The sequence below is a fragment of the Hypanus sabinus genome, chromosome 13 (assembly GCF_030144855.1).
Source record: "Hypanus sabinus isolate sHypSab1 chromosome 13, sHypSab1.hap1, whole genome shotgun sequence".
Classification (NCBI taxonomy): Eukaryota; Metazoa; Chordata; class Chondrichthyes; order Myliobatiformes; family Dasyatidae; genus Hypanus; species Hypanus sabinus.
The window spans coordinates 87,328,633-87,341,231 of record NC_082718.1 but is presented as its reverse complement, the minus strand read 5'-3'; the positions used below and the strand labels follow the sequence as shown (position 1 = coordinate 87,341,231).

Here is a 12,599-nt window from a genome sequence, read left to right as displayed (position 1 = left end):
TGTGTTCCCAAACATTACAAATCTCATATTAAGCATTATTTGCTTTATTCAGTGATTTGCAAATAAGCAACTAATGTTCTATGTTAAACTATTAAAGGCTGTCTCCTCCAACTGTCAGTGAGCAAAACCATGGAAACTTTTTTTGGCTCGAGAATAGAAAGCATAAGGACTTGGAAATTGGAAATAATTTCAGAAAGTGCTCAGAAGTATTCAGTGAATCAGACACCACCTTTTGTGTCTCGTCTGTTGAGCTCTGGGTTCATGAACGATCAAAGACCTGAAAGGTTAGCTGCCTTTCCACAGATGCAGCGTGATCCATTGACGCTTTCAGTGTTCCCTAATATTATTGCAACTTTTCAGTACTTTTTTTGTTCATCAGTGTGGTATCTATTCCCTCTACTCTATCTGAGATGAGATAATTTCAATAAAGGAAGAGCCACATGCTGTTCACTTAACCTTCAGGAGGGCACAGAGCAACCACTCTCCGCTGAACATCGACAGCTCATCGGTAGAGATCGTAAAGAGCACCAAATTTCTTGGTGTTCACCTGACGGAGAATCTCACCTGGTCCCTTAACACCTGCTCCATAGCACTGTTTTTGTGCACTTTATGCAGTCCTGTGTAGGTCTGTAGTAGACAATAGACAATAGGTGCAGAAGTAGACCATTCGGCCCCTCGAGTCTGCACCGCCATTCTGAGATCAAGCCTGATCGTTCACTATCAATACCCAGTCCCTGCCTTGTCCCCATATCTCTTGATTCCCTTATCCATCAGATATCTATCTAGGTCCTTCTTGAAAGCATCCAGAGAATTGCCCTCCACCATATTTCGAGGCAGTGCATTCCACACCTCCACAACTCTCTGGGAGAAGAAGCTCTTCCTCAACTCTGTTTTAAATAACTGACCTCTTATTCTCAATCCATGCCCTCTGGTACTGGACTCTCCCAACATCTGGAACATATTTCCTGCCTCAATCCTATCAAATCCTTTAATTATCTTAAACGTTTCAATCAGATCCCCTCTCAATCTCCTCAATTCCAGCGTGTACAAGCCCAATCTCTCCAATCTCTGTGCGTAAGACAGCCCTGCCATCCCAGGAATCAACCTAGTGAATCTACGCTGCACTTCCTCAATTGCCAGAATGTCCTTCCTTAAACCTGGAGACCAAAACTGTACACAATATTCCAGGTGTGGTCTCACCAGGGCCCTGTACAAATGCAAAAGGACATCCTCGCTCTTGTACTCAATTCCCCTTGTAATAAAGGCCAACATTCCATTTGCCCTCTTCACTGCCTGTTGCATTTGCTCATTTACCTTCATAGACTGATGAACTAGGACTCCTAGGTCTCTTTGTATTTCTCCCTTACCTAACTCTACACCGTTCAGACAATACTCTGCCCTCTTGTTCCTGCTTCCAAAGTGGATAACTTCACATTTATTCACATTGAATGACATCTGCCAAGTATCTGCCCACTCACCCAGCCTATCCAAGTCTCCCTGTATTCTCCTAACGTCCTCTTCGCATGTCACACTGCCACCCAGTTTAGTATCGTCAGCAAACTTGCTGATATAGTTTTCAATGCCCTCATCTAAATCGTTGACATAAATTGTAAAGAGCTGTGGTCCCAATACCGAGCCCTGTGGTACCCCACTAGTCACCTCCAGCCAGTCCGAGAAACACCCATTCACTGCTACCCTTTGCTTTCTATCTGCCAACCAGTTTTCTATCCATGTTGAAACCCTGCCCCCAATGCCATGAGCTCTGATTTTACTCACCAATCTCCTATGTGGCACCTTATTGAATGCCTTCTGAAAATCTAGGTACACAACATCCACTGGCTTACCCTCGTCTAACATCCTTGTTACACCCTCAAAAAACTCCAACAGATTAGTCAAGCATGATTTGCCCTTGTCTAGTGTAGCTTTCTCTGTGTTGTTTTTTTACGTAGTTCAGTCTAGTTTTTGTACTGTGTCATGTAACACCATGGTCCTGAAAAACGTTGTCTCATTTTTACTATGTACTGTACCAGCAGTTATGGTCGAGATGACAATAAAAGTGACTTGACTTGACTAGCCAGCATCTATACACCTCTAGTAATCATGCCAAGGATTTTAACAATCGAAGCTTCTGATCAATAGTGAATGGCAGGCTAAATAGTGTGGCTTTGCATATAAAGAAAATTACTTAGCTCCTTTTCATTCTGAAGTGGAACACTGCCTGGTGTATATGTGGCATGAAGCTAGCTGCCATTCGCTGATGCCTACATGAGATCCAGGCCCCTTTATATGGGCCTTCACTTTAACCAGAGAAGGTGCAAATGAAGGGAACAATGAAAAGGTTGTAAAAAGGAAGATTAAGATCAACATGTGGCCTTATAACTGATGCAGAGGGCAATAATTCTTTCTTTTCCTCCACGTCAAATTGAACAGCTTCAAATGAAAACATCAATAACCTCACCAAGCAGATGAACTAAATGTTAAGATAATTAGCGAGATGAATTAGTAAGATAATTAGAGTAATGATTTGAGAATGATGAATAAAAATAGGAAATGGAAGATGAAGTCTTAATTGAAAGAGTAAAGAAAATATGACTTGGATATACTCGAGTATTAAGATTTAATATTTTCAGAATACTTTCCCAAAAGAAAAAGAGAAAGGATTAGACATTCAATAAAAGATCAGGATTCTGTGGCAAACAAGCAAACATGAAACACATTTAAAGCATAATTGTTGATTTAGAGATGAGCAGTGATACAATTTAATGTTGTACAGTACCAAAAATTGAATATTTTGGTTATAAACCCAAAAGGGATTATTACAGTGAGCTGACAGCATTGGTAATTCAGTTCTTACAAGGCATGGTGGTCTCATCTGAACTCAGTATTACTTAAAGGAAAAAGAGAACACCATAATTATGTTTTTGCACTTTTATTTCAGATACTTATCTTTGATATCCTTGATATCTTCTTTGTGTGAATAACAAACAGATTCAGGGGAGAAAAATCATTTTACACATGGACTTTTGTACCATTACAAGATTATCACTGGAGTCCATTGAATAAAATATTATTTTACAATTTAAAGGAGTAACAAGTTGAATAGAAAAATGCTTTAAAATGAGAAAATAAAAGTAAAGGTTTTGTCTGAGCTTTGAGAAATACAAATACCAAAAAACACATGAAGTTGAATAGTTTCTATAAGATCAAAAGAGATTGTTACCTTGTAGAGATAGACAAGGGGCAGAGAATATAAAAAGACTTTTCAATGTTTCAAAGCTTAAACAAATGAGCATGCCATGGCTTTGAAAGGGTGTAAAAGAAACTCTTGCTTTATCAAGGCTATGGGAAGAGACATGTCAACATTAATATAGATTAAAGGAACAGAAGAAAGAAAGAAAAATAAATGGAATTCAAACACCAGTTTATGTGGAGGAACACAACAATGAGACCAATTGCTACAACACATTTTGAAGAAATGGTCAGACTTTTAAAATTCAGAGAGTGCCTTTTTTGTGCTGCAAAATTATTTATTAAGATACAGCAAGGAAGAGGCTCTTCTGGTCCTTTGAGCCGTGCTACCCAGAAATCCCCCAATTTAACCCTAGCCTATTCATGGGACAATTTACAATAACCAACCAGTACTGTGGAAGGAAACTGAAGCATCCAGAAGAAACCCACATGCTCACGATGAGAATGTACAAACTCTTACAGGTAGTGGTGAGAATTGAACCCAGGTCACTGGTACTGTAGAGCACTACACTATCATGCTGCCCCAAATGAAGATCACACATCAATAAAGTTGGGAGAGAGAGGGACTCACCTCTATCATCATCCTGTATCCTGTGATCTGTCACTACCTACTAAGCCCTCACCGCATGCTCCCTCCACCTCCTTGCAAGCCCCAAATTGTGTTTGTTATATCAAAATTTCAGCCTAAACAAGCTGTGAATGAAAGTTATTGTTGGAAAGAACTTATCCGCAGGATCCATCTGGCTAAGTTCAGATTACTCACTCCAAGTATGGTGTTGCAAGATGTCACCTACTCACACTAGCTGAAAATATTTCAATTTACATCAACAAATTTATGACTGTAATTAACATTTCTAGCTACCTCATTGGTACTGCTATTGGTGATTAAAGACAAAACTAACAAGCTCAAACTTTTGAGAAAGGTAAATGCTTCCAACCAAAATAAAACTGCTCAGAGCTTTAAAATCTAAATTGCTGCCAGATTCAAACTGACTTTTAATAGGAAGTTTATTACTTTTATGATACTGGAATTATCATTTTGATTTGGGCCAGCAAGCAAAATGGAAAAACAACATTGCATAGAAGTATGGAAGAAAATGATGAGCAAATAGTAATGAACAACTGTATAAATCAATACATAGAACTGAAGTTTAACAATCAAGCATAAAGATGAATTTTAAACAAGAAATGCAGATTAAAGAGAAAATGCCAACAGTGACTGACTTTTAAGGTCAAATGATCAAATGAGCATCAGTGGTGTCAGCTTTGCCCCTTTAGACCATGTCAAGTCAAGTCACTTTTATTGACATTTCGACCATAACTGCTATGTACAGTACACAGTAAAAATGAGACAACGTTTTTCAGGACCATGGTGTTACATGACACAGTATAAAAACTAGACTGAACTACGGAAAAAACAACACAGAGAACAAGAAACAACTACACTAGACTACAGACCTACCCAGGACTGCATAAAGAGCACAAAACAGTGCAGGCATTACAATAAATAATAAACAGGACAATAGGGCAGTAAGGTGTCAGTCCAGGTTCTGGGTATTGAGGAGGCTAATAGCTTGGGAAAAGAAACTGTTACATAGTCTGGTTGTGAGAGCCCGAATGCTTCAGTGCCTTTTCCCAGATGGCAGGAGGGAGAAGAGTTTGTATGAGGGGTGCGTGGGGCCCTTCATAATGCTGTTTGCTTTGCTGATGCAGCGTGTAGTGTAAATGTCCATAATGGCGGGAAGAGAGACCCCGATGATCTTCTCAGCTGACCTCACTATCCGCTGCAGGGTCTTGCGATCCGAGATGGTGCAATTTCCGAACCAGGCAGTGATACAGCTGCTCAGGGTGCTCTCAATACAACCCCTGTAGAATGTGATGAGGATGGGGGGTGGGAGATGGACTTTCTTCAGCCTTCACAGAAAGTAGAGACGCTGCTGGGCTTTCTTTTCTATGGAGCTGGTGTTGAGGGACCAGGTGAGATTCTCCTCCAGGTGAACACTAAGAAATTTGGTGCTCTTTACAATCTGTACCTAGGAGCCGTCGATGTTCAGCGGGGAGTGGTCGCTCCGTGCTCTCCTGAAGGTTAAGAGACAGGTTATTGGCTCTGCACCAGTCCGTTAGCCGCTGCACCTCCTCTCTGTAAGCTGACTCGTCGTTCTTGCTGATGAGACCCACCACGGTCGTGTCATTGGCGAACTTGATGATATGGTTCGAGCTGTGTGTTGCAGCACAGTCGTGGGCAGCAGAGTGAACAGCAGTGGACTGAGCAAGCAGCCCTGGGGGGCCCCCGTGTTCAGTGTGGTGGTGTTGGAGATGCTGCTCCCGATCCGGACTGACTGAGGTCTCCCAGTCAGGAAGTTGCAGAGGGAGGTGTTCAGGCCCAATAGCTTCAGCTATCCAATCAGTTTCCGAGGGATGATTGTGTTGACTGCTGAACTGAAGTCTATGAACAGCATCCGAACGTATGTGTCTTTTTTGTCCAGGTGGGTTAGGGCCAGGTGGAGGGTGGTGGCAATGGTGTTATCAGTTGAGTGGTTGGGACAGTACGCAAACTGCAGAGGGTCCAGTGAGGGGGGCAGCAGGGTCTTGATATGCCTCATGATGAGCCTCTCGAAACACTTCATGGTGATGGATGCAAGTGCAACGGGACAGTAGTCATTTAGGCAGGACACTGAAGACTTCTTCGGCATGGGGACGGTGGTGGCGGTCTTGAAGCACGTTGGAATGGTGGCACTGCTCAGGGAGATGTTGAAGATGTCAGTGAGAACATCTGCTAGCTGGTCTGCACATCCTCTGAGCACTCTACCAGGGATGTTGTCTGGTCCAGCAGCTTTCCATAGTTTGACCCTGCAAAGGGTTCTTCTCACGTCGGCCATGGTAAGACACAGCACCTGGTCATTTGTAGGAGGGGTGGACTTCTTTGCCGCCATGTCATTCTCCGCCTCAAACCGGGCGTAGAAGTTATTCAGTGCATCTGGAAGGGAGGCATCACCTGCACAGTCACGTGATGTTGTCCTGTAATTGGTGATGTCCTGGATGCCCTTCCACATGTGTTGTGTGTTGCTGCTGTCCTGGAAGTGGCTGTGGATTAGCTGGGCGTGTGCACCCTTTGCCCCTCTGATGGCTCGGGACAGTTTGGCCCTTGCTGTTGTTAGAGCTGTCTTGTCGCCTGCTCTGAAGGCCGAGTTGTGGGACCTCAACACCGCACGCACCTCTGTGGTTATCCATGGCTTCTGGTTAGCGTGTGTAGTGATGTTCTTGGACAGAATAATATCATCAATGCACTTGCTGACGTAGCTGTGTACAATGAGCACTTAGCTCCTGATCCCTTATAGTTTATCTTGCCATCAACAGATCTTGTGTTCGGAGTGTCTTGCAATAGTTAGGATTCTTTTTGATGGATACATCTGTGATGGTCAAGATGGTCTCTTTTTAAACCAGTGCATTATACTGTATGTGATTGTTAGTGAACCACTAACTTTAGTAATTGTCTTTTTCACTGCTGGAGGACTACTGGTGAGTAGCTTGCCAGAACAATTGCACAAGCACTTTGTAACTCATCAAAAAGGCTGCCACATGCAAAAGAAATCAGGAAATTTTTAGCAGTAAGGCAGCAACAGTGGGGAGAGAAATAGTTAATATTTCAGTTTGATGGCTTTTAATTAGAGCTAGGGAAAAAAAAGGTGGAAGAGGAGTGTGGCAGGTTCAGAAAACAGGAGGTGGCGATCAGGAGGGTTTCAGTGACTCAAGTGATGGTACTAATTTGAAGGTGATTTAAAAACTTGTGAATAATGAAAGGTGAGTCCAGAGGTGGTGTAAATAAAGAGGCAGTGTACAAAATCTGACATCTCTCCAAGATGAGGGAGTCGGAAAAAATGACTGGGCTGTTAGTTAAGCTTAGTGTGGAAATTTGCGATTGTTTGCTGATAGTGTAATGACATTTTTAATAAGGTTTATAATCCCTCAAAAACTGTCTGATAGAAGAATTGAAATTTACTGAATAATCGAGTCTTAATTTGCATATGCTAAATTATTTCATATATTAAAAATACGTTTTGATTTTTCTTACCCCTTCCACAATCTTAAGTTTCCTTTCCTCATTTTATTTCTCTTTTTGTGACTGATTTGACCTTGTGAATTTATTAGTTCACAATTTTAACCATTTACACCCAAATTATAAAGGTGAAAGGAATTTTGCAATGAAGCAGGAGGTGAGGTGCTGCAATTTGGAAATATAAGGGTATTTTTGGTTTCTAGATCTGATTAAAATTCATTCCATGAAATATTTTATTGCAAGGAATGAACAGAAGAAAACATGAACAATGAGATGTAAATTAGAAGTATGTTGCAAAGGATCTTTCTTGACTTGATTTCAGTCAGCTCTGTCATGGATACACGTAGTGTTTGGAATAATATAGTAAAGCTTTATCATAGTTGATGAATGGCAAATGCATCTGGTTATTCTACATGATTAGACAAATATTATCCCCTTTCCATTTTCTATGCAGTAAATGAGAGCCAAAAACATGGAGGAAAAGAAGCATTAGAAGTCTTATTATAACTCTTCAATAGGTAGTACTTTGAAGTCTATCTAATCTTCAATTTAAGAATATCAGATTGTATGATTGCTTTTCGTTTCCCTTTCAGCGGAACTTGACAGAATGATTCTTATTCTCTTCGGCATATATGTTGGTGGTGCTGTTTGTTCATTTGTCCGTGCCTACTTTTTTGTTCTGGCGGGTCATAGGCTGGTGGCCAGACTGCGGAAAAGACTTTTTGGGAGCATTATAAAGCAAGAAATTGCATTTTTCGATGAAAACAGGTGGGTGCCATGGATTTGGAAAATGAGCTTTTTAATTGTAATAAATCAAAGGTTTTAAATGCAGAGGCTTGTCAAGATTAGCTCTTTGGAATTTAGGTGGTACACAATAAACTCTGATATCATATTTTTATGATATTTATTTTTCCTTTCGTTCCTTTAAGTTGCTGCTCAGCTTAAACTGGTTCCTGGGTATAATTTGTGAATTCAGTACTGTCTTGAATGAAAATGCAAACGTGAAAATCATTTAATTGGATACTTGGATACATTTCTTCCTTCAGTGAATCTTAACAGGATGAAAAATGTAATGGACATGGCTCAAGACTTCTTCTCAACTGTCGTTCATATTGTAAAAGGAGATGGACACACCTTACAGAATCCCTCCCAATGGTTAAAGATCAATCATACCGTAGATTTCAATGTCTAATGTGCTATCTCTCCTAATGATGAAAAGTACCTACATGATTTAAACATTCTGAGTTTAGTGGTAATTTGTGATATGGCTGTGAAACAAATGTTGTATGGTTACTGAAGAAAGCATTCTTAACTATTATTAATTCAGTGTGCATCAGACAAGGAACACTAGCTTTAGTGCATCAGAATTTCAGATAATGCACATAATAATTGGAAAACTATTAAATCCAAATCTAAAGAAAATTTGGTGTTTCAGAAATGTGTCCTTATACAATCGGAACAACTTAAATAGTGATATTGACCATGTAGATAATGGACTGATGATTTTGAAGTTTTTCTGTTTATGATGAGAGAATTATACTCAATTTTCTTGTATTTAGTGTGAGAAGCTATGAAGTTACCATCTTGCATACTGAATGATTACAAGTATAAAACTCATTTCATACTGAGGAGTTGCAAATTGAGTGAGAAATATTGAAGACTGGTGTGATGCCAAGCCTTTACAAGTGCCTAGGGATATGCAAGCATTGGTTACTATCATTTAACATCTGGACCACTTGACATAATGGTTGTGGACTTAAAATGATGAATGTTAGTTGTAAGATACCTATGGACTCACCATGGGAGATCATCTTAAAATTTTATTCTATATTTCTAAATTTATCTAATCCCTCGAATTGTGATACATCAGATTGTGAATCTCTACTGGTTCCTTATTCAATAATTGGAAGGATGATGTCCTTAAGTAAAATATTTTGGCAGGTTTGTTTCAGTTGATTAGGTAGAACAAGCAAACACTTGCATATTTACAGAGTGGTTATAATTTCAGGAAGAGATTCATCATTTGAACAATTTTCTTGTTTTTGCAAAATTATAAGATGAAACTTTAGATGCACTGAGCATTTTAAAACAGAACAGTAGGACTTGTTGCACTAGTTAGGATGAGGAATATATTTCTATAATAAACGCTGTCTAAACTTATTTTAAAATAATTTAATTTTCAGACTTATGGCATCTTTCTGACTTGTGCCGTGATGGGCATCTCCATGCTAAACAGCTGCTGCAATTGAAGGAAGTGGAGCAGGTTTTTTGTTTTGAGTCCTAGTCCTCTTTTCAACTAGTTGAGCTTTCTGTTTCTCCTTTTCTTTTATTTTCTCTGGCACAGTAAGCCTCTGGAAGTTCTGACCACCAGCGGCTATTTTTGGGTCTATTTGTGTAAGTGCTCTCCATCTTATCTCACTGACAGTTTTATTTGTAGCGGAGATAGAACTGCAGCAGATTGTGACTCAATCCCAGTTCAGTGATAGAATGTCTATGTGAATATGGTAGTCTTGCATCTGATGAATATGGCCAATCCATTCCACGTGCTGTTGGCTAAATAGCACATATGCTGGTGATGGTAGTGCACTCCAGCACTCCTAAATTGGTGACCCTGTCTCAAAAGATGAGTAGGATATGTGTGTGAGATCTAATTAACGAGTCAGCTAAGCTTTTTCCCTTTGTCTTACGTATCTATATACTACTAAAACTCTCATGCTCTGTTTGTGACCTCCAATTAGCGCAAACGGTGTATTGCAGCGGCACTATTTTTGGCTAAATCAACTTAACATGCGCTAACTTACAGAATGCAGGCAAAGCTCAACGATATATATTAATATAAAATTGCTCATTCACCAAAATCAACAGCCCTGTTTTCACCCGAGCACTGATGTCAGCCATGATGGAAACAGTGACGCAACACCATGACGCATGTGCACGGCCAGCCGCAGAAGCAACTCATGATGCTCACAGCAGCGACACCAAACTGAGCAAAAGGGCAGGGTAGCTCTATTTTGAGCGGTCACATTCTGCTAATCAGCATCAGAATGTGCAGGATTGGGACAGATCTAACTGCCACCCATCAATAACAGATTATTAAATCTTATTGTAATGATGTACTTCGAGACACCCATCAAACCCTTTACTACAGTCAAAGGACAGCGGTGACTATATCACGTCCATTTAGGAGAGCGTAAACCACATCATCAAGAATAATCAGCATCCTGGAGGCTTTGGTGTTACTGCTTCTCATCTTCTATCCAGCATTGGGGTAAAAAAAAATATGGTCAGCCTAATTATGCCGCATGGAAAGAGAAGGGGGACATTATGGTCAAGAAATGACGCCACACGTCGTCGGGAAACAGCAAGGAGAGGGAGAGAACAAGAATCGGATGAAGCCAGGGCTGCACAACGCTAGGATCAAAGAGTCAGGACAAAAATGATGAGAGAAGAAGAGACAGAGGAGGAGAGGCATGTACCTCTCCAAAATGACAACAGCTGGCATAGAAGGAGGAGAAAGGATGAGAAAAAGGAGCTGAGAAATGCACATCTCCAGGATCAGAGACAAACAACAAACAGCAGAAGAGATGAAGAGATGGGGTGAAAGGGCTGCACGTCTCCAGAATAACAAAAACAGGCACAGGAAGAGGAGAGAGAAGGAGACAGGAGAAGAGAAATGCAAGTCTCCCAGATCGGAGACAAAGAATAAACAGCAGAAGAGATGAAGACTCAGCGGATGAAAGGACTGCACGTCTCCAGAATGACAACGAGAGTCACATGGGTGGCAGATCAACCACAAATAATGCCATCAAAAGTGTCCTTCATTAAACGAGGAGGAGCTATATTTGCCCTGTGTTATGAATGTACCACAGCTCTGAGGGGCGGAAGGGTGCGGGGTAGCCCCCTCCTTTTTGAGAATCACAGGATCGCTATTGATTTGGGTCAGGAGACCCAGGAAATGAGAGAGAGACGTGCGGAATGTCTTGGCGCCCCCCCCCCCCCCCCCGGCGATATAAAAGCTGCGGGAAATGGCCATTGTCTCTTGGAGACAACTTGTGTATTACAATACTGTGCTATGTGGAAGCCCTCAGGCAAAGTGGGCTGGTTGAGGGAGGGATTGCATCACCCCCAACCTGATTGACATCTGAGACCCTGTGAGTCAGGATAAAAGAGGGTCGGTGGGAACAGTCCCTCAGACGCACCAGAAGAAACGCTAGCGATCCCGTAATAGCGGAAGCCGGTGGGAGGAGGCCACGTGCGTTCGGTTCCATTTGCCCCGGAACCGGTGGCTTTTACCACGGGAGAATGGCTTTTAGCTAACAATGGGGAAAACCAACTCCTAACGACTCTCGAAGGATTGACATCATAAAAGGACCAGGCAAGTTTTAACCCGTCTTTCTCTCAAACCAAAACGCTGCAGCTTGAACGAACTAACAGTGACTTTTATATTTCCATCGGACAATACATTATCCCCTAGACAACGATAGAGCTATTTCTTATTGATTATTATTATACCCGCACTTTTAGATTTAGTATTGATGACGTATATTATCTGTATGTTTGCATTGATATTCTTTTGTGTATTTTTATCAATAAATACTGTTAAAATAGTACCATCAGACTTCAACGGACCTCTCTATCTTTGCTGGTAAGTGACCCAGTTACGGGGTACGTAACACCTGCTATGTGTCGTTCTTTAATAAACTGAGGTTTTCTTCTTCAGTTTCCAAAGCAAAGCAATACCAATAGCATTCAGGAAAATTTAATGTTCATTCTGATCACACTACCCTTCTTGCAAAGGATGCCCCAACAGGTCACCCTGTTGTCTAGTGCAATTTAGTCCTCACTATGGTCGAGGAATGTGCATGAGGCACATTGGGAAATTGCTTATTTTGTGTTTTGTTTTGGTCCACACTCCTTTCCTGAGCTTGAACATAACAAATCCAGTTGCTGTAATATTCATTCATTTGTTCATTTCCACATTGAGTTGATGACAGTTATGGACTCTAGATATTTGATACCGTCACTAATCTCTAGGAATACAGTGCTGCATCCTGTCATCCTTCTTTCTATGCTGATGATCTGAGTGCTTTATAGCCACTGGATAAGTCCCTTGCAAGGGATACCAACATGGCATTGTTAAAGAGAAGCAACTTTCTGATGTACTTGGTTCTCAGATGGACAAAGCTAACAGGCATTTTAGTACCTGATAGTTTGTTGGATTTTATTTTCAAGCAGCTCTTCTCATTTGGGTCTCTCTTTTCATTAGTAAGGACAAATTGTTCAGCTTCAGTAA

General features: G+C 40.9%; 1 protein-coding gene across 3 annotated transcripts in view; it reads left to right on the top strand.

Moving 5' to 3' along the window:
• Window positions 1-12,599, top strand: part of LOC132404077 (ABC transporter B family member 1-like) — a 152,893-nt gene that overhangs the window by 16,129 nt on the left and 124,165 nt on the right. For all 3 annotated transcript variants that reach the window (XM_059988085.1, XM_059988086.1, XM_059988087.1), the window contains exon 7: window positions 7,900-8,074. In XM_059988085.1, the coding sequence (XP_059844068.1) occupies window positions 7,900-8,074 (175 nt within the window). The remainder of the gene's footprint in view (window positions 1-7,899; window positions 8,075-12,599) is intronic.